Source organism: Mesocricetus auratus, unplaced genomic scaffold, assembly GCF_017639785.1.
Source record: "Mesocricetus auratus isolate SY011 unplaced genomic scaffold, BCM_Maur_2.0 Super-Scaffold_100011, whole genome shotgun sequence".
Classification (NCBI taxonomy): domain Eukaryota; kingdom Metazoa; phylum Chordata; class Mammalia; order Rodentia; family Cricetidae; genus Mesocricetus; species Mesocricetus auratus.
Genome location: NW_024429195.1, coordinates 50063471 through 50084586, shown reverse-complemented (window position 1 = coordinate 50084586; position 21116 = coordinate 50063471). Strand labels below are relative to the sequence as shown.

General features: G+C 41.7%; 1 protein-coding gene across 1 annotated transcript in view; it reads left to right on the top strand.

Annotated features, from left to right (window-relative positions):
• The first annotated feature begins 16617 nt into the window (after window positions 1–16617).
• Window positions 16618–21116, top strand: part of Wif1 (WNT inhibitory factor 1) — a 55454-nt gene continuing 50955 nt past the window's right edge. Inside the window, exons 1-2 of the mRNA XM_005081522.4 lie at window positions 16618–17079; window positions 17512–17651. Coding sequence (XP_005081579.1) covers window positions 16932–17079; window positions 17512–17651 — 288 coding nt within the window. The 5' untranslated portion in view covers window positions 16618–16931. The remainder of the gene's footprint in view (window positions 17080–17511; window positions 17652–21116) is intronic.

Sequence of the window (21116 nt, the reverse complement as noted above, 5' to 3'; positions counted from 1 at the left end):
ATATTCAAGGTACCATCTTGGGGGCAGGGGACTTACCTCACCGGACATAGAACTTGCTTGTGATTTGACTTTAATCTTTCCAATCTTCAGAACCATAAGGAATAAAGTTCTTCTACTCAGTGTCAGGTACTCTGTGATAGCAGCAAGGGTGAGTGAATCCAGTAAGAAAGGCACTCGGATAGTGTGGCAGACAGTAAATCCTCAAGATGTGGTGCTGGTGAAAGTTTCTGGCCAGCCAGATCCCACAGCCGTTCAGTCCCAAATGAAAACCCAGACACTACATTCATTATAAATCTGTTGGCCGGTGGCTTGGGCTTCTTATTGGCTAGCTCTGTCTTAACTATTAACCCATTTCTATTAATCTTACAGGAGAATGCCTTGTGCATCCTCTCTTCCCGAGCTCTACATGATGACTCCATTTCCCAGAATTCTTCTCATCTCCTAGCCCTGCCTGTACTTCCTGCCTGGTCAATCAACCAATCAGCGTTTTATTCATTGACCAACAAGAGAAACATATATACAGAAGGGCAACCCCCATCAATGTGGCACGAATCGAAAAGAGGGATGGGCCTTCATATTACAAGTGTATTAAGAGCACACACTCTGGAGCTAGGCCACCTGGCTTAAAGAATCAATCTCTACCACTTACCGACTATATGACCTTGATTAGGAAAATGGAGATGGTAATAATTCTTACTTCATAGGACTGTCAGAAAGATTATGTGTTTCTTACTCTAACATAGCTAGACAGTTTAGTGCTTGCCTCCTGGTAAATGCTATATGATTTTTGGCTATAATCACACATTTCTCTAACCTATGGTCACTCAAAAGCATTGCTGTTGCATAAACTAACACACCCACATAACTAAACTTGGCATCTTTCCAGCACAAGGTATTTTTAGCCTTTATTGTAGTTTGATATAATGGAAAGTGTTAGGCTAACTCACAATTATGAGCAAATCTGAACAAGGCCCAGGGAAGGGTACTTCCACTGTGAAATGCCACATCAATTTCTATCTAAGTCAGGATTTCTTTATCAGCATTTTAAGAAACTGAGATAGCATTGATGATTATTCTAATCCCGGTTACCAGACACTGTGTCATGGACAAGCCGCTTAACCTCACTTCCTCCTTTTTAGATCTTTAATTGGAGAAAAATTACTTCTATAGTTGTCACCACAGTTCTTAATCGTAGTTTCAGAATCAGAGAAAATGGATTGTCGTTTTCATTTGGGAAAAGTATCTTATTAAAGAGTTGGAAATAAAAAGTGTCAGAAGTAGATACATTGACTAAAGAAGTGGCTAAAGTGTGTCTGATGGAAAAATGAGTAGAAAATATTAGTGAAGGAGGGGGAGGGAGGGAAGAGCAGAACCGTGAGCCTGACAGGAAAGACAGCTGGTGGGAAATTCAGGGTGAACGAATAAAACTGTTTTAGGAAAAGGGATGGCTAATAATCAAGACTATAAAAGTTCTTTGATGTAAATACACAGATATCTATCTGTCTGTCACTTAAGGCAGATAGGTGCTTTTTTATAGATACAATGTCATTTTTCTTTGGTTCTTTATGTGTATATGTACATGTGCCACTGTGTGAGGATGCCCAAGGGTGTCACAGTCCCTGGAGCCAGAGTTAAAGGGCAGTTATGAGTCATCCAACATGAGTGCTTGGGAAGTGAACTTGGGCCGTTTGGAAGAACTGTTAAGTTTTGCACCAGCCTTAATATATCTACTTTTCTGTGAAAGGAGTCGAGTGGAGAATAAAGACCCCTTTCTTCCTGAGAGGAAATTAGGAGGAAGTTTTGGGGGAGTTAAGAGCAACAGTGAGGACAGGTGCAGAATTGCAGGTGGAAATGAGTAGCAAGACTCTGGTGGTATAGAATGTATGTATCATATGTATACAAGAGAGGGATAACCCTAAAAAATTAGGCTGAGGGAAATAAAAGATCTATATAGATCTGGCAGTGATACCAGATGGTAGGGTCTTATGACAGAGACAGTAGAAATAAGGTCAATTCATGTACTATGAACGACACAGGTGAGGCTTCTTTATTGAGACATCTGGTCCCAAGTAGAAGGGATCTAAGGTGACCAGAATACGTATTTAACAGAGGGAGCAGTCGATGCTGATGGCCTTTCTGGTGTAGACTATTTGCCCATTGTTCGTGATCAGGATTTAAACAGACATTTTTCTTCTTGTGTACAGGTACCCTAGCCTTCAAGGTTGCAGGTTGATTGTAGTTAACTCAACCCAGGAGCTGCATGACTCTTCTAGCATCTTCCTAAATAACCTGGCCTCTTGTTTCGTTCTTGGCTTTAGGATAAGAATGAGCACCTTTACATGCTTGAGCTGCTGAGAAGCACAAGGGTAGAGTAGAAGAAACACATACAGCTCCAACAGGCACTGAACCCAGCACTCCATGGACCGTAGTGCAGACAAAACATTTTTAAATGGTCAGTGTGTTTACATGCAGGGCCGAATAGGTGACCTTTGTCAAAATTCCTGTGAAGCAACCTAGGCAGACATCAAAGATGTTATCTTACAGAAAAGTTAGGAAGAAGCTTACGGAGTTTTGTCCTGTGGCGATATTTTGTTTGTGCTCTAACAAATAAAGCTTGCCTGACGATCAGAGGGTAAAGCTAAGCCACTAGTTAACAGTAGAGGCCAGGCAGTGGTGGCACACATCTTTGATCCCAGCACTTGGGAGGCACATGCCTTTAATCCCAGAACTAGGAAGATGGAGATAGGAATTGATACGGCCAGGCAGAGAGAGCAATATAAGGCGAGAAGAGACAGGAGATAGCCCCTTTTCGGTCTGAGAATTCTGTGGAGGTAAGAACTCTAGTGACTGGCTACTCTGCTTCTCTGATCTTTCAGCTTTCACTCCCCCCTAATATCTGACTGCAGGTTTTTATTATTAAGATGGATTGGACTCATGCTACGTTGTCCATCTGTGGAATCTCTGAAGTTGGTGCTTCTGGGCCAAGAGCAGGAGCATCTTCTGCTCCTGATGCTACGACCTCTTACCACAGTTACTCATGTTGTGCTAACCCCCAATCATAAAATTATTTTCACTGCTATTTCATGACTGTAATTGTGCTACTGTTATGAATGCAATGTCTGGTATGTGACTTATGTGGGGATTGCCACCCACAGGTTAAGAACTTATGCTATAGGGTTATCTTTTTTTATTAATTTTTTATTTTTATGTTTAAATTAAGATTAGAAACATGGTTGGTTCACAAGTCAGTTCCAGGTCCCTCTCCCTTTCCCTCCCCTCCTCCTGTGCCCTTCCCCCAACTCCCCCATTATCCCCTCATTTCCCCAGGGAGGGTGAGGCCCTCCATGGGGTTATCCATAGTCTGTCATTTCATCCAGGGCAGGGCCTAGACCCTCCCCCCCAAGAGTTCAGGGTGAGAGTTCATCTCACATTGTTGGATGGGAGTCCAAAGTCCATGTGTATACTCGGGATGTATACTGATCTACTGCCCAAGGTTCAATAGATTACCTAGGCCTCCTCACTGACACCCCCATTCAGGGGGTCTTGATCAGTCCCATGTTGGATTCCCAGGCATCAGCCTGGGATTCAAGAGTTAACCCTTGTCAGGTCAGCTGTTTCTGGGGTTAAACCAGCCCAGTCTTAATTTCTTTGGTCATCAGTCCTCCCTCTCTGTTACTGGCTTTCTTGAGTTCAGCTCAGTACTTAGCCGTGGGAGTCTGCCTCTTCTTCCATCAGCCACTGAATGAAGTTTCTGTTTCCCAGACTCTCTGGCCATAGGATTGTAGGCTGGCACTCCCCAGATCTATGTCTAAAATCCATATATGAGAGAGTACATGCCATGTTTCTCTTTTTGTGACTGCGTTACCTCACTCAGGATGGTTTCTTCTAGTGTCATCCATTTGCCTGCAAATCTCAGGATTCCATTGTTTTTTTTTTTTTTCTGCTGAATAGTACTCCATTGTGTAAGTGTACCACATTTTCTCTATCCACTCTTCGGCTGAGGGGCATCTAGGTTGCTTCCAAGTTCTGGCTATTACAAATAAAGCTGCTATGAACATAGTGGAAGAGACATCCTTGTTGTATGAATGGGCATCTTTTGGATATATGCCTAAGAGTGGAGTTGCTGTGTCTTGTGGTAGGTTTATTCCCATTTTTCTGAGGAATCTCCGTGCTGATTTCTAAAGTGGCTGAACCAGTTGGCACTGCCTCCAGCAATGGAGGAGTGATCCCCTTTCACCACATCCTCTCCAGCATAAATTGTCGTTCGTGTTTTTGATTTTAGCCATTCTGACAGGAGTGAGATGGTATCTCAGAGTTGTTTTGATTTGCATTTCCCGGATGGCTAAGGATGTTGAGCACTTTCTCAAGTGCCTCTCAGCCATTTTAGACTCCTCTATTGAAAACTCTCTATTTAGTTCTGCAGCCCACTTTTTAATTGGGTCCTTTGCTGTTTTGGAGACTTGCTTCTTGAGTTCTTTGTAAATTTTGGAGATCAACCCTCTGTCAGATGTGGGATTAGTGAATATTTTTTCCCATTCTGTGGGCTGCCTTTTTGTCTTGCTGACTGTGTCCTTTGCCTTACAGAAGCTTCTCAGTTTCAGGAGGTCCCATTTATTAATTGTTGATCTCATTGTCTGTGCTACTGGTGTTATGTTCAGGAAGCTGTCTCCTGTACCAATTCGTTCAAGGGTACCACCCACTTTCTCTTCTAAGAGGTTCAGTGTGGCTGGATTTATGTTGAGGTCTTTGATCCATTTGGACTTAAGTTTTGTGCATGGCGATAAACATGGATCGATCTGCATTCTTCTACATGCCAGTCTCCAATTATGCCAGCACCATTTGTTGAAGATGCTTTCTTTATTCCATTGTATATTTTTAGCTTCTTTGTCAAAGATCAGATGTTCATACGTGTGTGGGTTAATACCCGGATTTTCAATTCGATTCCATTGGTCTACCTGTCTATTTTTGTGCCAATACCAAGCTGTTTTCAGGACTATAGCTCTATAATAGAGCTTGAAGTCAGGGATGGTGATGCCTCCAGATGTTGCCTTGTTGAACAGGGTTGTTTTGGCTATCCTGGGTCTTTTGTTTTTCCATACAAAATTGGTTATTGTTCTTTCAAGGTCTGTGAAGAATTGTGCTGGGATTTTAATGGGGATTGCGTTGAATCTGTAGATTGCTTTTGGCAGGATTGCCATTTTTACTACATTGATCCTATCTATCCAAGAGCATGGGAGATCTTTCCATTTTCTGAGGGCTTCTTTAATTTCTTTTCTGAGGGTTTCTTTAATTTCTTTCTTTAAAGATTCAAAGTTCTTGCGATACAGGTCTTTTACTTGTTTGGTTAGTGTTACACCAAGGTATTTAATGTTGTTTGTGGCAATTGTAAAGGGTGATGTTTCTCTGATTTCTTTCTCAGCCCTTTTATCATCTGTATATAGTAGGGCTACTGATTTTCTTGAGTTGATCTTGTAGCCTGCCACTTTGCTGAAGGTGTTAATCAGCTGTAAGAGTTTCCTGGTAGAGTTCTTTGGGTCATTTATGTAAACTATCATATTATCTGCAAACAGTGAAAGTTTGACCTCTTCCTTCCCAATTTGTATCCCCATGATCCCCTTTTGTTGTCATATGGCAATGGCTAGAACTTCAAGTACAATGCTGAAAAGGTATGGAGAGAGTGGACAGCCTTGTCTTGTTCCTGATTTTAGAGGAATTGCGTTGAGTTTCTGTCCATTTATTTTGATGTTAGCTATTGGTTTACTGTATATAGCTTTTATTATGTTTAAGTATGTTCCTGTTATCCCAGATCTCTCCAAGACCTTTATCATGAAGGGGTGTTGGATTTTGTCAAAGGCTTTTTCAGCATCTAGTGAGATGATCATGTGATTTTTGTTTTTCAGCTTATTTATATGGTGGATGACGTTGATGGATTTTCGTATGTTGAACCATCCCTGCATTCCTGGGATGAAACCTACTTGATCGTGGTGAATGATTGTTTTGATGTGTTCTTGGATCCGATTTGCCAGTATTTTATTGAGTATTTTTGCATCAATGTTCATGAGGGATATTGGTCTGAAGTTCTCTTTCTTAGTTGTGTCTTTGTGTGGCTTGGGGATCAAGGTTATTGAAGCCTCATAGAAAGAGTTTGGCAAAGACCCTTCTGCTTCTATTGCGTGGAATACTTTGAGAAGAATTGGTATAAGCTGTTCTTTGAATTTCTGGTAGAATTCTGCACTGAGACCATCTAGACCTGGGCTTTTTTTTGGTTGGGAGACTTTTGATGACTGCTTCTATTTCCATAGGGGTTATAGGTCTATTTAAATTGCTTATCTGTTCTTGATTTAATTTTGGCAAGTAATAGCTATCCAGGAAGTTGTCCATTTCCTTTAAATTTTTGATTTTGTGGAGTACAGGTTTTCAAAGTATGACCTGATGATTCTCTGAATGTCCTCAGAGTCCGTTATTATGTCCTCCTTTTCATTTCTGATTTTGTTAATTTGCATGTTCACTCTCTCTGTTTGGTAAGTTTGGACAAAGGTTTGTCTATCTTGTTGATTTTCTCAAAGAACCAACTATTCGTTGCATTGATTCTTTGTATTGTTTTCCTAGTTTCCACTTCATTGATTTCAGCCCTCAATTTGATTATTTCCTGGTGTCTACTCCTCCTGGGGGAGTTTGCTTCTTTGTGTTCTAGAGCTTTCAGCTGTGCTATTAATTCTCTAGTATAACTATTCTCCAGTTTCTTCATGTGGGCACTTAGTGCTATGAACTTCCCCCGTAGCACTGCTTTCAAAGTGTCCCATAGATTTGGGTATGTTGTGTCTTCATTCTCATTGAATTCTAGGAAGTCTTTAATTTCTTTTTTTATTTCTTCTTTGACCCAGGAATGGTGCAGTTGTGCATTATTCAATTTCCACGAGTTTGTAGGTTTTCTGCAATTTGTGTTGTTGTTGAATTCTAATTTTAAAGCATGGTGGTCTGATAAGATGCATGGAGTTATTCCAATTTTGTTGATGCTGCTGAGGTTGGATATGTTGCCAAGTATGTGGTCAATTTTTGAGAAGGTTCCATGTGGTGGTGAGAAGAAGGTATATTCTTTTTTATGTGGATGAAATGTTCTATATATGTCTGTTAATCCCAGTTGGGTCATTACTTCTATTAGACCCTTTGCTTCTTTGTTGAGTTGCTGTCTGGTATTCCTGTCTAGTGGTGAGAGTGGTGTGTTAAAATCTCCCACTATAAGTGTGTAGGGCTTTATATGTGATTTAAGTTTTAGTAATGTTTCTTTTACGAATGGGGATACCTTTGTATTTGGGGCATAGATGTTCAGGATAGACACTTCATCTTGGTGGATTTTGCCTGTGATTTTTGCCTCTTTTGATTGATTTTATTTTAAAGTCTAATTTGTTAGATATTAGGACTGCTACCCCTGCTTGTTTCTTGGATCCATTTGATTGGAAATTTTTTTCCCAACCTTTAACTCTCAGGTAATGTCTGTGTTTGAGTGTGAGGTGTGTTTCTTGTATGCAGCAGAAGGATGGGTTCTGTCTTCGAATCCATTCTGTTAGCCTGTGTCTTTTTATGGGTGAGTTAAGGCCATTAATGTTGAGGGATATTAATGACCATTGATTGCTCATTCTTCTTCGATTTGCGATGGTTGTTGTTGGTGGAATTATGTGTGGAATTTCACCCCTTTGTTCTTTTGGCTGTTGGTAGAGAGGGATTCTCTAATGCCTATGTTTTTCTGGTTGTAGTTAACTTCCTTTGATTGGAGTTTTCCTTCCAAAACTTTCTGTAGGGCTGGGTCAATGGATATGTATTGCTTGAATCTAGTTTTGTCATGGAAAATCTTGTTTTCTCCATCTATAGTGATTGAGAGCTTTGCCGGGAATAGTAGTCTGGGCTGGCATCCATTGTCTCTTAGTGTTGGTAGAATATCTATCCAGGACCTTCTGGCTTTCAGAGTTTCCATGGAGAAGTCAGGTATAATTCTAATAGGTCTGCCTTTATATGTTACTTGGCCTTTTTCCTTAGCTGCTCTTAATATTCTTTCTTTATTCTGTATATTTGGGGTCTTGATTATTATGTGGCAAGGGGACATTTTTGTGATCCACTCTATTTGGCGTTTTGTAAGCTTCTTGTACTTTCATTGGCATGTCTTTCTTAAGGTTGGGAAAGTTTTCTTCTATGATTTTGTTGAATATGTTTTCTGCCCCTTTGAGGTGGTTTTCTTCTCCTTCTTCTATACCTATTATTCTTAGGTTTGGTCTTTTCATGTCCCATATTTCGTGGATGTTTTGTGTTAAGGATTTGTCGGAATTAAGATTTTCTTTGGTTGATGAACCCATTTCTCCTAGTGTATTTTCAACACCTGAGATTCTCTCTTCCATCTCTTGTATTCTGTTGGTAATGCTTGTATTGGTAGTACCTGACCGTTTGCCCAGCTTTTCTGTTTCCAGCCTTTCTTCAGATTGTGTTTTTTTTTATTGTCTCTATTTCAGTTTTCAACCCTTGCACTGTTTGCATTATTTCTTGCAATTTTCAGTTTATCTTTTCATCCATTTGTTGCATTTTATGAATTTTTTGGTTTGTTCTTTCTTCCATTTCTTGCATTTTTTGGTTTGCTTTTTCTTCCAGTTCTTGCATTTATTGGTTTCCTTTTTCTTCTATTTCTTGCATTTTTGGTTTTCTTTTTCTTCCAGTTCTTGGTTTGTTTTTTCTTCCATTTCCTGCCTTTTTTGGTTTGTTTCTTCTTTCATTTCTTTCATTTTTTGTTTTGTTTTTTCTTCCATTTCTTTTATTTTTTCTTTGTTTCTTCTTCCATTTCTTGCATTTTTTGCTTTGTTTCTTCTTCTATTTCCTGTCTTGTTTGGTTTGTTTCTTCTTCCATTTCCTGTCTTGTTTGGTTTGTTTTTTCTTCCATTTCTTGCATTTTTTGATTTATTTTTTCATCCATTTCTTTGAGGGATTTTCCTATATCCTCTTTTAGGGCCTCTATCATTTTCATGAAAGTGGTTTTAAGGTCATTCTCTTCTGCTTCATTTGCATTGTAATGTTGGAGTCTTGCTGGTGTGGAGTCTCTAGAATCTGGTGGTGTCATATTTGTTTTTCTGTTGCTGAGTGCGTTTTTGTATTTTCTCTTTCCCATCTTTTCTTCTAGTCGGTGCAGAAAGAGCCCCTTACTGGTCTGGTGGTTATGGGACCAGAGTTGCTTTTGGTGGGTGCTAGCAAGTCCAATAATCTGGTAGTTCTTCTATTCCTTGTCCTCGTTCTGGTCCCTTTGGTGGAGGAGAAGACCAGGAATCTGGGGTGCTTAGCCTCTCACCTGGTCCCCTGGACCCTTTGCTGTATCCACTGGTTTCCTGGTCTCATTGGTGGGAGGGAAGACCTGGCATCTGTGGTGTTTGGCTCCCGCTGTGATTGGAAGCTCTGTGCAGTTCCCAGGCGATCCCCAGGCACTGAAACACAGGCCCAGATGCAGGGTCTATTTTACCTGGACCGGCTGGAACAGCAGGTCTCCTGGTCTCCCTGGATCAGCTAGTTTCCTGATCTCGTTGGTGGAAGAGGAAACCTGGAATCTGGGGTGCTTGGCTCCTGCCAGGATTGGAAGCTCTGTGCAGTTCCTAGGCGATCCTCAGGCACTGGAACACAGGCCCAGGTGCAGAGTCTGTTTTACCTGGACCTGCCGGAACAGCCGGTCCCCTGGTCTCCCTGGATCAGCTCGCTATAGGGTTATCTTAATCCTGCCAATAAGAAAGTATTCTCCTGGAGTCTCTCCCAGTGCCTTATGTGTTTAGTGAAATCTCTTCATCATCCTGTTAAGAGCTCAGTTTCTCCAAGCTCTGAGGAGATCTGGGGATTTTTCATCTTCTAGTATCCCAGCTATAAGCAGCCATGTGAAGTGTCTGCCTGTGTATTCCCAGCTTGGTATTCCCAGAGGCAAGAGTCTCACCCTGAGCATTCTCGTCCTCCCTCCTTGCTTTCTCCAATAGCTCTGTCCTCTAAGGCTTTTGTTACAGATCTCCTAAGTGCAGAATCCATTCTATCTCGTTCTCCTTGGAGACTTATTGGCTATCTGCGGATTCCATCACCCCACACTCTAGTCAGAGATGTGCCTTTAAAATCCTTGGACCTCAGTATGGCTCTGCTTCTCCCTCCAGATCACTGGGTTCAAGAAGGCTGTGGGTATGAACGGAGAGAGACTTTGGTGCAGAGTATAAAGAACATACACAATTGGGCGGCCTGGGGGATAAACCCTAATTTGCATTAAGTGTCACATTCCTTTCTATAGTTGGATTAGTGGAAGCATTGCCCTATCCAAATGGCTAGAGTACTTGCCTAATTACCATGTGAGTCAACAGAGGAAGAGAGTTGCAGGGAACTGTGTCAAGGTTCACTTTTAAGATAAGTCAGGCATCCTGGGCCTAGAGACATCCTCCAAATAAGGTAGGTAGAGAGCAGGAAACTTCTGGGAAGGGAGGGAATTTCCATATTGCCGAGCTTAGAGAAAGCTATGGTAGACTGCAACCTCTGACCATCCAGCAATGCCTTCCAACACTTAATAATTTGTTTCTTTCAGTTTTAAGGTATTGTGCTATCTATTGTCCAATGTCTGAAGACAATTTTTTTTAAATTGTCTTATTTTCCCATTGTTTTCCATGGGGCCACTAGAACAGTAACATTTCCTCCATTATAGCTGGCAGAGGAAGTCTGGCTTCCATAATTATCTTGTTATCTATTCATAGCCAGTACCATTTTGATACTTGCACAAGTCCCTCCTATCTAGATGTGTATATAGAAACAACCCATTTTAAATTGCTGGTGGGCAGAACTGCAAACTTATCCATGAGTGGTTGCCATAGAAGCACACCCAAAGATGTGCTGTGTGATGTAGATGTTGGAAAACCGCAGTTTGGGCATGAGCTACCTTCATCCAGCCTGGAAATCCATGGTTCAGTTTACAACAAAGAAAGGAAGATTCTGGTTTTATGTTTCAAGTCATTTGATTTTCACCCAATTCAAGCATCAGTTACTATAAGCAAACTCATTAACCTAATGTTTATTTGGTTTTTCTTTTAGAAAACCATGTACAGTGATTTAAACCACATGATCTTAGCGTATGTATCAGTCGGTGATTATTTACATGGTAGATTACTTCTACTTATGTGCAGCTTAATTGATAGATTAACTAGCAAGAAAATTTAAAGAGCTGTTAATTTATCATTTTGGCATGTATTATTTGAGTGCTACCCAAATTAAAGTCTTTCATTAATCTTCCCCCTTAACTATTTTAGTTGTCTACAATAAGTGAACTATTTGTACTGGTTGATGTTTACAAAGGCCATTCCAGAAAGTTACATAATATACTATAAATGACAAAACAACAGCAAAAACAAAACCTTCCACCCTTTAACAGTTGAGTTGAAGCCCTTAACTGTTACAAACACCTTATAAAAACACAGGGGGCTTGTAGTCTCAGTTGTTACAGTACCCTTTCTTTGAGGAATTGGAACAGTGTTTTGTTTTGTCTTTTTTTTTTAAGAAAGTCAGTTTTGTTTTGTTTCCCCTCCCCCTTTCCTTCTTAGCAAACACAGGTGGCACTGTAATGTGAGGACTGACTTTTTAAAAAAATTTTTAAATTTCATGTTAACGATGAATGGACCCCCTCCCAACAGGATCCTTCCACTTTAACATAAAACTTGGAGGGAGAGGGGAAATCAATTTTCTCCAATAGAGTGACACTGGGTATACCATCCATTCCAGTTCAGGCCTCATGTTAAGGAGCAATTGACCAGCTAACGGACTTCACATTTTTAGTGTGTGTTTTATTTGGTTATAGTTTGGTGAACTTTTTTGTTATTTTTGTTTGCTTGTTTTTCTTGTGGGGGTGTGATTTTGTTCCATTTCCTTGGTTTTGAAGGGTTTGTTGTATTGAGTTTTTTGTTTTGTTTTGTTTTTTGAGAAAGTTGGTTGGCTAGAGAGAGGGAGAGTATCTGGAAGGACTTGTGGGAGGGGAGGAATATGATCCAAACATACTTATGTCTAAAATTGTTTTAAATGATAAAGACATAGTTAAAAAGTTAAAATGATTTATGTAAAAAAATTTATCCAGATTTGTTTTACTCTCCCTCTAACATTAGGCAGTGGTATAGTTTTCATTATCCCCCTTATCATAAAAAAATGTTTGTTAAATATCACAGGGATGAAACAGCATGGGTAAACAAGAAATTTTGGATGTGATTTGTGGAAGACAAGATATGCAAGATTGCTTGGCAATGGCACCGCTGAGGAGAGCGGAGCAGGAATGGTCGTTGGGTGCTGAGGGATGCTCTGACTGTGTGTGCTCAGTAATGAGCTGTCATGTGTAGTGATGCTCAAGTCTCAGATGATCAAGTATGTAGAAGGAGGTACATGCCTAGGCAGGTGACAGCTGCCTACTTGGGGAGAGACTGGCTAAAGTACAGAAGAAACAACCTTTCTCTATCCTTAAAAAATTATATATATTTGAACTAAAAGAGCATCTTATTAGGAAGGTCCTATAAGTACCTGAGGGGAAAATCATTTTCTATTCCCACTTTCATGCTCTATAGACACCTGCTGGAAATTTCATGGTATATCATCTTCCAGACGGCCTATAGAAATAAATATGAACATAGATTGACAGATACGTCTAGTACATTTTTTATACACATATTGTGTATTGTCTTCTAAAAACAAAATTAAATTATGCGTATTATTGGGCTCTTGTTTATTTCTTCTTGTGAGACTTCCTTCCCACAGTAGTATGCTACAATGTGTAGGCATCTAGTCTGTGGCCCTGAAACGGTGGCCACACCCCTTTGGGTGTGGCCTCAGGTGGATGGAAGGGGAAAGAGTGGAGCTTGAGGCATGGCTTTCCTTTGTGCGCTCTTTCTGTTGGGTCAGCAGGATCCAGTAGGAAGACCAGGGAAACGCTCCGGAGGTTCTTTGTATTTTTCTGTGTAATTGTTCCCCAATAAAAAAACCCATTTATCGTTTATCTTGGGTCTAGCGATACAGTTACATCCTCGCCTTCAACAATGTAACTCAGGTGTCATTGCTGTGTCCAGTTCCCACCCAGCACCTGTAGCCATCAAGATAATTAGAGCTTGCACCTGGCTTCAGGAAGGCCACACAGCCAGAGAGAAATCACCCTCATTTTTCTTTTTAAGTTGCCTTCCTATCCCTGTGTCTCTACAATGTACGCATCAAACATCTACGAATGTTTTGAATGAATGATAAATGAAAAACTGTTCAGAACTCCAGATGCCAGATTTCTTCTTTGAACTCCTGTCAAAAGTTGCTGCATTCTGCTTCGTATTATGGTTGTTTGATCTTGTCATTTTAGTAAGTCTGGTGCTCTGAGGGTGGGATCAAGTCCTGTTTTGTCTGTTCTAGGCCAGTGCCTGACATGCATTGGGCATTTAGTAGATTTTCTTGAATGGGTGGATGAATTAATGAGAAAATAAATGAGGCTATAAGCATAAATGACAGGACTGAATCACACCAGGAAAGGAAGCACACTGGACTGGAAAGTAAATGGGAGAGCTTTCAATGTAAACATAGTGACTCCTAATACACTACAGCCAACACTTGTCATGCAATCATATTTTCTACTAGAAAATTTAAGGCCATACATATCCTAAGTGAATAATCTATTTGATTTATCTTCAACTTAAAGGAGGTGGAGGATAAAAATTCAACTCTTAGATGGATTTCCTATGAAGATACATTCTATTACTGTTAAGAATAGCTTTGTATACAGGAAGTATGTTCCTTCCTCCTTAAAACTCAAAAGTTATGCAATCACAGATTTCTTTTTTCTTCTTTGAGACAGGATTTTACTTTATAGTCTGAGATAGCTATGAACTCTAGAAGTGGTCTTCCCCCTTAGACTCCAGACGGCTGCGGTCCCTGGGTGTCATGTGCCATCACATCTGGCTTATGTATATGTGCGTTTGTGTGTATGTGTTCATGTGTGTATCTGTGTGTGTGTGTGTGTGTGTGTGCAATCCATACATGGAGGAGGACATCATCACTTTTTACCTTATTTCCTGAGGCACTAGGCTAGCAGCAGTAAGCCTCAGGGATCTCCCATCCCACTCCTCAGCACTAGGCTAACAGGAGCGCTCTACCTGGGTCAGCTTTCTATTTATCCGGGCTATGAACTCAGATCCTCATGCTTGCTCAGTTAGGGATAAAGGCTCTCACCTGCTTAGACCTGTCTCTCCAGTACCAATAATTTCACAAATGCCATTTCATATACTTCTAAAAATACAATATAATGTCTTCTGTTGGAGAGAAGCAAACAGAAAGCAATCGTTGTTGCTGCTGCTGGGGATGACTATGATGGTTGTGATGATGTGAGACAGGCTGGACTTGGATTCACTAGTAGCTTAAGCTGGCCTCATTTTCCTAGAAACCCTCCTGCCTTAGCCTCTGAGTGCTGGGGTAACAGACACCTACCACAACACCAAACAAAACAAATATTGAAAAGGGAGAAATGTCCTCATAGCAAGATAGATCAACACAAAAGGTAACCACTACAGAAAATCCTCACTCCAAGAAAGCCATTTTAAGGGAGAATTTATTCCTTTTCTAGTTCTCAGCTAGTATTTGACAAGAACAACCTGTAGAGGGCGTCCTTGCACCAAGAGCCGTAGAGGACTGAGCAAGAGAGAAAAACCTCCAACGAAAACCACATGCTCCAAGCCAAAGAAAATGTCTATTGTGTTTCAAAATTATGACTGTCACTGAGTGGCACTGGCTTTACACTATTAAAGTTTGCCTAAAGGAGTAAAACATTATGTAAATGAATATTCACTGCAACAGTAAAATAAAATGCTAGGGAAAGAACTTTTGTTTTTTGAGTTAGAATCTCAGGTAGCTCAGACTGACTTCAAACTCCATATGTAAATTGTATGAACGATGAGCTTCCGAGGCCATTGTGTCTACTTCTGCAGTGCTCATATTATATATAGCGTGTGCCACCGGAACCAGTTATATGTTTTGTTTCCAAGGAAGAGTGGCTGTGAAACTTCTGGGGCAAACTGCCTTGTGATTTGCTCACAACAAAGAGTAATCGTCATGAGAAGCGGCTCTGAAGTCAGAGCCGTCGTGACCTTGAACCCTGACTCTCGTCGTTCATCAGCTGAATACTTGCGGCCAATTTACCGGAATTTCAGAGCTCTGGTTCCCCATCGTTGAAATGAGAATAGTAACAGTAGCTACTGCAAAAGGAAGCAACACCATAAAGAACTTGAAAAACGAAGTTTCAATTCACAATGGGTCGTCTTCTTGAGTACCCTCCACACACATTCACAACCTCTTTCTGTCAGTCTGATGTCCTGTCTGTCTGTCTGTCTGTCTGTCTATATCTATCTATCTATCTATCTATCTATCTATCTATCTATCTATCTATCTATCTATCTTTTGGGAGCTGCCAGTGACCTAACATTTGTTGAACATGCACATGTCCGACCTATGTTGTATAGTTTCTGTTTGCTTTTCCCTACCGAGAAACTCGCTGCTCTACAAAGGGCTAAGTGGAACAGCAGCCCAGCTCCAGATCGGGGGGGGGGAGCGGGGGGCATTGGTTGAAAAGCAGCTGGGTGTAAAAAAAAAAAAGTAAACAAAATTTTTCCTGAGTCTGAAAACTTTCTCTACTTTTGAAACACCGTTTGCTGCCGCTTTTCCGTGCAGGGGTCTGGATGAGGTAACTCTGGAAGCCACTGCCAGTTAGGTGCTCTTCCCCAAGCTCCCAAGAGTTCAGGGAATGGGCACCCGCCTCCGGGTTTTTTTTTTCAAAGTCCAATTTTTAGGGGAGTACTACCCTCGTGGGGCAAGGTGTGTGTGTGTGTGTGTGTGTGTGTGTGTGTGTGTGTGTGTGTGTGCGTGCGTGCGCGCGCGAGCGTGTATGTAGTAGAGGGTACTCAGCCACAGCTACCATCCAGGACCTAGGGAATATTCTGGGTGCAACTGGGTTATCAAGAAGACAAACCACGCCACCTGTCGGGTATCGGTCCAGTGCAGAAATGAAAAACACTCCCTGTGAGGACCAGCGCCTGCCATAGCCTCACTAGCCTGTGGCGTCTCAGTACTTAACCTCCCGGGAAAGTGCAAACTGTCAGTTAGAGATGACAGAGTTTGCAGACAGGCACACAGACATACACAGTTAAGAAAGGAAAAGGTGGACTGTGTGCGTTCAGTTAGCCGCCCCTCCCCCCCACCCCCACCCCGGGCTGGAAGACGGAGTGTTCACCATTCTTGATGGCCAATCCAGCCCAACTTTTTTCCGTTCACCGCATCCCCGCACCCACACATGTCTCTTCTGGTGGAAGAAGGATCAAGTGACGATCCCGAAGTCCCTTTGGGTGCATTTTCTCTGTTGTGTCCCCATCACACTACCCGTGGCGCGCAGCACTTCATTCCCCAGGCGCGAGCGAGCAAGCCTGCGAGCAGGGGCTCTCGGCTACCGCGGCCCCGCCCACGCGGCCCCGCAGCTCCCCCTAGTGGCGGCCGCCCGCGTCTCACCAGCTCTTAGCGCTCGCCGGAGCCAGTGGTTCCCGCGGTTCCTCCCTCCCGCGTGTGACCCTCGAGCTGCTGGCACTGCGGGACGTGCTGGCACCGCCAGCTTTGCCAGCATCGTGTCTCTGCGGTCCCCTCTCCCTCCAGCGCCCCTCCTTTAGCGCGGCCGCGCATCCACTCCCTCCTTGCTCCCTCCTCCAGCTCTCCCCAAGCTCACTCCCACTGGAGACCGGAGGCTTGCACACCCAGCCGTTTTAAGTGAGAACAGCTCCAGCCCCGCCAGCTGCAGCCAAAAGAGAAAAAAAAAAACCCGAGAACTTCACAAGCGCAGGTTGGGTCTCTGCGTCAGGAGTTGCACCACTAGCGAGAAGCACCACTGAGCCGCAATGGCCTGGAGAGGTGCTGTCCCAGCTTTGGCGCTCCGGCTCTGTAGCATCCTCCCTTGCCTGCTCCTCCTGCGAGCAGATGCCGGGCAGCCACCAGAGGAGAGCCTGTACCTGTGGATCGACGCCCATCAGGCGAGAGTGCTCATAGGTAAGACCTCACAATGCACCTTCCCTGTCTGTCCCCAGTCTTTTCAGACATGCGCCGAGTGTGTTTTAAAACTTGACTTCGAGGGTGATTACTCCTCCTTTTAAAATCGGTGTCTTCCATTGGGAAGTTTATGAGTTTCTTCCTCAAAAACGCAAAGGTGACCCAACATTCTGATCCTGCTGTTGCTAGTCCTGACTGCAGACTTGTGAGAGGAACCCAACATTAGCGATGCTTGACTCCACCGTGTGTTAGCAAGCCCGGTCCTTACCACGGACAGACTGAAAATAGCTCTATTAATGTTGGTACAAAGGCAGGTGCTTCGTGGAAAGCCGTGACCTACACTGGTTCCCTCAGGCTTTTGCTTTCGCATGAAACGCCTGTTTCTTTGAAATGCTTCTGGTTTGATAACTTTGTTTATTATTTACACTACAGGATTTGAAGAAGACATTCTGATTGTCTCAGAGGGGAAAATGGCCCCATTCACACATGATTTCAGGAAAGCCCAACAGAGAATGCCAGCCATTCCTGTCAATATCCACTCCATGAATTTTACCTGGCAAGCTGTGGGGCAGGTAAGTTCTGATGTGTGTGTGTGTGTGTGTGTGTGTGTGTGTGTGTGAGAGAGAGAGAGAGAGAGAGAGAGAGAGAGAGAGAGAGAGAGAGAGAGAGAGAGAGAGAGAGAAACAGAGACAGAGACAGGGACACAGAGACACAAAGAGGCAGACATAGGCAGGAGACAGAGAGAGAGAGAGAGAGAGAGAGAGAGAGAGAGAGAGAGAGAGAGAGAGAGAGAGAGAGAGAGAGAGAGAGAGAGAGAGAGAACGAACTTTTTTAGTATTTCTACTCTCCGGTGTCGAGTGGCAATAATAACGGTGTATGCAGTAACATTTACAATTCTATACAAGTTCTTGTCTGGCTGCCAAAGCAAATAAGGGATCAGTTCCAATGTATTTAAAGTTGTCAAATAAATGGAAGAATCTAGGGGCAATGTGCCTATGGTCCCTATTTTAATAAGGTTTGATGTCTTGGTGGTTGTGAACATACAGACCCCAAACTTCCATCTCACTGTGTTTCTAGTGATCAAAGACTTTCTATAATAAGCGACAATCATTTGTGGCATTATTTATACTTTACAACAAAATAAGTTTATAGGTATCCTTGGTATGAATTTTTAAAGGCTGATAATGTTGAGTTTTGTTCAGAGAATGCCATACGTTTCTGGTAGAAGTTCATAGGCTCAAAAGAAATAAAATAAAACCATAAAAATTAAGACTACAGATTTTTTAAGAGTGTCCACTCAAAATGCTTTCCTATGAAAAAAAGAAAAAATAACAACTTACGTTAATGAACCATTCCTCTTATTACTTAACATGTAATGGGCTTTTGTGTGTCACTTTCTATACATGTTCATCACAATATTAATGGCCTCTTACTTGGGAAGGATAGGGCGTCTGTGTGACCTTAATTTCTGGGGCACAATTGTCTAGAGGACAAGTGGTAAGTAATAAATTGTGCTCATTAGTTGGTAAAAAAATGTGTCTACTATGAAACCCATTGTAATTATAATTAACTGCACATTTTCAGGGTTTTTTATTCTAAAATTGCTTAAATAGCCAATTTCAAGAAGAATGTAATCAAGAAAACACTTTATAGAAAGCAACTCTGCTAAATCAGGAAACCACTTTGGTTCCCTGTAATTGCCTATTATAGCACAGGCATGACCACTTCAGCTGGCATTTTATCCCGTTTGTTCTATTTATTTTTCAAATCTTCTTTTAAAATAGATCACATCCAGACCTCCAGTGTTTCTCTTGCTATGCATTTCTGTCAAGTAATGTTAGGTCATAGATGCTATGGTCCCATTGCACAGATAAGTTCACTGAAACTGCTGCTGTCCTTTTTCTGCCTGCAACTGTCTCTTCGTAGAAACTTTGTGTGCAGTCTAGTTCAGAATATTGTGAAATAACTCATGAATAATTCGCCTTTCATGGCTTCCTTTTCTTTCACCCAAATCTGTTTATTGGTGGTTAATGGCTTGTTATTGCACTCAACAGTCTATATTTTAAAGTTACTCGTTCATAATAATGGATCCATCAAAACCATGAAAGTAGTTCAACACCCACCCACCCCTTCAGGTGAAAGGGTTTCATAATTGAAAAAGGTAGAAAATGCCAAGCTACACGCACACACACACACACACACACACACACACACACACACACACCCCTTCTGGAGAATTGCAAGCAAAGGCTTCGGTTCTGAGCTGTCTCCTCTATTGCTTTGTAACTGCATATTTGCAAATACTGGCTTTTTGCTGAATATAAAATGGATTTTCCCACACAGTCAGCAATCTCAGGACTGTCTTGTGAGAGGTTAGGGAAAAGGGCAGAACTAGCTAAAGATGAGGTGTCTAGTGTTTTAGTTCCTCCTGCTTAGGCATCAATTAAATGTATGGCTTAGCTCTTTAGGCAGAACAAAGTTATCACCTCAAGAAGTTACCTTGTTCTCTGTGAAGAGGTGACTCCAGGTCATTACACAGCATCTGATGTGTGTTTTTCTCATGTATGGGAGAGTGTAGTGTGGAGAGAACTCCACAATGCCAAAAGAAATGTATTATTATTTTTTTTAATTTAAACTAGAAACAAGCTTGTTTTACATATCAATTACAGTTCCCTCTCCCTCCCCTCCTCCCCTGCCCCCCACTGACCCCCATCCCATTCCCTTTTTGCTCCCAAGGGAGGGTGAGGCCTTCCATGGGGATCTTCAAAGTCTGTCATATCATTTAGAGCAGGGCCTAGGCCCTCTCCCATGTGTCTAGGCTAAGAGAGTATCCCCCTATGTGGAGTGGGCTCCCAAAATTCAGGGGGTCTGGATCAGTCCTATACTGGTTTCCCAGCTGTCAGTCTGGGATCCATGAGCTCCCCTTTGTTCAGGTCAGCTGTAAAAGAAATGTATTTTAAAATCTTATTTACATAGAGCCAATTTTCCCCCCTAAAATAATGTGATCCCAACACCATACATTTTGAAATGCCAGGGAAATTTGAAGATAGGAAAAATAATGACTTCAATATCAATTAAGTGTTTCGAAAGGCATCTATAGCTAAAGCCAAACCACATCAAAACATGAAAAATGAAAAGTTAACACCACTATCTAGTTATTTAATCCAAATGATATCAAACACTTAGACATTTCAACACCGCAGATACAAAACATATCTGATTCATTACATTTTAAGCTTTGGCTGGTTTAGCAACATGTGGATCAAGTTTCTTTCTTTCTTTCTTCCTTTTTATTTTTTAAAGATACAAGACCTAGTAAAAGCAAATAAAGAATCATATATTTCCAGTAAATTATGAGTTCAGTCCCGCAAAGTTCTGAGAGACATGTAAAGTACACCCCCTGGTCAGATTCAGAGAACTACAACGAGCTTAATTTTCCCATAGGACATTAGTCAGATCTTAGGCAAGTGTTTTCAGTATGTAGGGAGCTATGCAGACTCTTAAGTTAGGTGAGACCATATGACTCCTAGCAGGACAGTCCCACCAGGATGGGGAAAAGCTTGAATGCAACCTGTTTCAGTGGGGCATTTTACTTACAGAAACAAATCTTAAGAGAACTGTTACAAGCATGAATATAAATTTAGCCGAAAAGTCACTTAGAGGTCCAGTAGTCACAGCAACATATGATGAAGCAATAACATGAATATTATAGGCAGAATTTGAGGCCCTGGGAAAACTTTTAGTAATACATTAGCCTGTGATGTAGTACATTTTGTTTGATTCCATTATAAATAGGTTGTCCGTCACAGGAAGATCCATTTGGTCAACTTACAATCTTCTAAGGTGTAATGGCTCGTCATAGACGTGCTGTGACATTTCTGTTTCCCAGGAATGACATGTGTTGATCTGTCATGTAGAAACTCACTTCATATTAGATGTGTATGAAGGGGTGAGTTTATATTGGGATGAGTTTAAAATTGTGTGATGTTCTATATCGTAAGTACTTAATATCTATTACCCCGTATCATTTCCATCTA